Source organism: Impatiens glandulifera, chromosome 2 (genome assembly GCF_907164915.1).
Source record: "Impatiens glandulifera chromosome 2, dImpGla2.1, whole genome shotgun sequence".
NCBI classification, from domain to species: Eukaryota; Viridiplantae; Streptophyta; class Magnoliopsida; order Ericales; family Balsaminaceae; genus Impatiens; species Impatiens glandulifera.
In genome coordinates, this window is record NC_061863.1 from 60,555,871 (window position 1) to 60,559,239 (window position 3,369).

The window sequence follows — 3,369 nt, forward strand, 5'->3', positions numbered from 1 at the left end:
TTACTCATAATTTATGAATTTATTATGTCGATATGTTTGTATGTTTTATTTTTTATCTTGTTTCTTTTGCTGAATTGATTATGAATACAAATGTTATATATAACATATTGCATTGACCTAGTTTTTTTTTTCTCAATTCTATAGATCTACTAAGAAAGTCTCATTAAGTTTTAGAAAGAAAAAAAAAAAAGAAATCAAAGTTTATTTAGCTTGCTTTAATTTAAAGCAATATTATTTTTATTCTAGTTTATTTATCTTTGCATTCAATGATACAAAATAGCTTCTAACAATATTTCCAAGCAAATTAATTAATAACATATATTATTGTCTTTCAAAGGAGGTTGAGAAGACCTAACAGCATTTGTTAGAAGGAGACAAATCTTAAATGTGACACTATTTTTAATCCTATATATATATATGGTTTTCTTTCTATTTCAATTATTTTTTAGTGGGTCATCTAACTACATAGAAACAAAATATCTTTTTGGATAATAAGGTCAAACTTGTAATCATAATCATGAATTTTGTTATCATCACTTAATCTAGTTGAAGTATGTTTTCACTCTTTATTTCTATCTTACCCTTTAGTTGATAACTTGAGACTTTAATGATATAATTTCATGAATTTTATTATCATGTTTCTTTAGTTCTAATATTATTTTTCTACGAAAGGCAATTCTATTGTAATTATCATGAATTAAAAGTTATGACTTAATAAAAAAAAAAACTAAAAGCTTCCTTATATGCGCAAAATTTTAAAGATTGAATTATCAAATTTAGACTTATCATTGAGAGCAATTGAGATTTTGAATATTTTTATTCAAACTTTACAATTTGGGACATTTTATAGTTAAAGTTATACAAAATAATGTTTTGTCTTATGGTTTCAATCGCCGTTAACTTATTATTTACATGATATTTATAGATAAATAAATAAATAAATAAAAGATTTATGTCACTAATTTAACTATTTAATTTCATTAAAATCGAAGTTTCGATTATCAATTCTCTGAAATTCGATAGTCAAAATCTTTCATTCGCTGAAATTCGGTAGTTCAATTAGTGATATAGAAATTATATATATAAATATTACGTAAATAATAAGTTATGAACGTTTGAAATTGTTTAAGACAAAATCTCATTTTTTCTAATTTAATAATAAGTAGTCCCAAATAGTAAGATCTAACCGAAAAAAATCTTAAAATTGAACTGCCCGATGAGTAACAATAATAGGCCAAATTTTAAATGTTCACATTCCTCTCTAATTAAACATAATAAATAATTATTACAAATAATGCTAAACTCAAACAAAATATTAACTAGCTTATATAGCTAAAGCATCACAAAATGTTTGTGAGTAAAAGTAGTCCAGAAAGAACTAATTTAAAAATATTTCATTTATCAATTTAAACAGAAATATTAATAAATTTATAAAAAAAAAATTATATGTGGATGATTTTATTTATATAAAAATTGTTTTTAAACAAGCCATCAAACTCATATATAATAAATTAATGAATAAAAAAATGAGATTTTAATATTTAAAAAAACAAATTAATTAAATGATGAGAAAATACATAATTAAGCTAATTTTCACATCATAATTGAAGAATGGAGGAGGAAGATGAACAAATACTTTTTTTGAATCTATTGATCGATCGATTGATTAAAGTTGGGAAGATGATACAAAAAATGAAAAAGCAGAAATGATCAGAGAAATAGTTGTCCACCTCTCGTCGTCGAGATCTCTGTACGTAATGACAAAATTGATGAATTAGCGATCGAGCGAAATGATGATGATGATGATGATCTAAAGAACGGCATCGATCTGGTCCTCCTCCTGATTAGATCCGTACAAGTCAACCAGCCTCTGCAAGACGAACACTTGTGCCTTGAGACGAACAATGTAGTTCGCCGTCTCTTGAAATAACTGCTCGGCTTTCACAATTTCTCGATCTTGATCTTGAGTCGGAATCAGGCTTTTTAGAGCAATCAGTTTATCGGAGACGGAAGAACACGTCCCGTCGCTGCTTGATCCTTTCTTCCGTTTCTCTGCTTTCGTTCTCCTCCTCCTTGAACTCGTCCTGTCATCAATGGCGCCGCGCCTTTGCCCCGAGGTCATTCTTGGTAATTGATGAAGACACACACAGAAGAGAGAGAGAGAGAGAGAATGAGAGAGAGAGAGAGAGAGAGTCCAGAGAGGTGCTTTTTGGCGTGACGAATTCAAGATTAATCAGTTTTGTTTGGCCGTTTAAGTAACTGGAGAGATTGGGAATTGACACTTTTCTTCTTCATAACTACCAAATTGCCACTTCCAACCCAATGTTTATTTCTTATATTTTATGATTTTTGTTTATGTTTGTAAAAAAAATAAAATATTTAAAATTAATATATAAAATAACATGAAAAAAATTGTATAACAACAAAATAAAAATCACAATATTATAATTTAGTTAAATAAAAAATAATTTGATACATATTTCGGTTATCATCTCAATTATTTTTTGGTAGATTATCTGGTTGAGATAAATCGTCGAACTTTCAATGATCGTAGTCGTCCGATATTTATCATTCATAATATTATATTATTATGATACTTTCTGACATTCATTCAGAAAATACAGTAAAGTTTGTCGAAAAATTAATCGTTTTTATGAAGATTTACGAGCTCGATAATTTATTAAATATTTTTTTTTATTTGTTATTTTCATGTCATGCTTTTTCGGTATTATTAGATGATCTTATTTTGAGAATACTCTTTAAAGTTTAGAGTTGGTTTGATCTTTATGTTATTTGGAAAATCTAGGTTATAAATTTAAAACGGTGTTTAACAGAAAAAAAATATTAATGTTAAATTACTTTAATATTATAAATAAAAAACTAATTAATAAAACAAATTATTGAATTATTAAAAAAGATATCATGTGAGGTTATAATGAATTATGTGAAGATAACCAAATAACACAATAAATATGAAAGAAGCTCTAAATTAGATTGGGTTGTATTTCCTAATCAAACATAATTTTATTTTATAAATCTTATCACATTAAGCAATTTATTAATTAAAATATTTTTATTTAAAATTTTAAAATTTAAAATTTTATTATATTATTATATATTAATATCATTTTAATAATTTATCAAAAAAAATCTCCATATTCTCAAAATCATCACCAATCATTACCATTTTTACCTCTTTAATTTTAAAAAAATATACCAAATTCGAACAAAACCTAAAAATTAGAATCAATTCTCAAACCAAACAAGTCAGTATCAACATGCAAGTCTGGGTTTAACAAAAGAAGAGTACACAAGTCTTTATAATGGAATTAAATAAATCAAATATAAATATGAAGAGCTATAGCTAGC

The 3,369-nt window shown here is 25.6% G+C and overlaps 1 protein-coding gene across 1 annotated transcript; it reads right to left on the reverse strand.

Moving 5' to 3' along the window:
- Positions 1 to 1,810: 1,810 nt before the first annotated feature.
- Positions 1,811 to 2,122, reverse strand: LOC124925115. The gene has a single exon (XM_047465087.1). The coding sequence runs from the start codon at positions 2,120 to 2,122 to the stop codon at positions 1,811 to 1,813; it is 312 nt and encodes a 103-aa protein (XP_047321043.1).
- Positions 2,123 to 3,369: the final 1,247 nt, after the last annotated feature.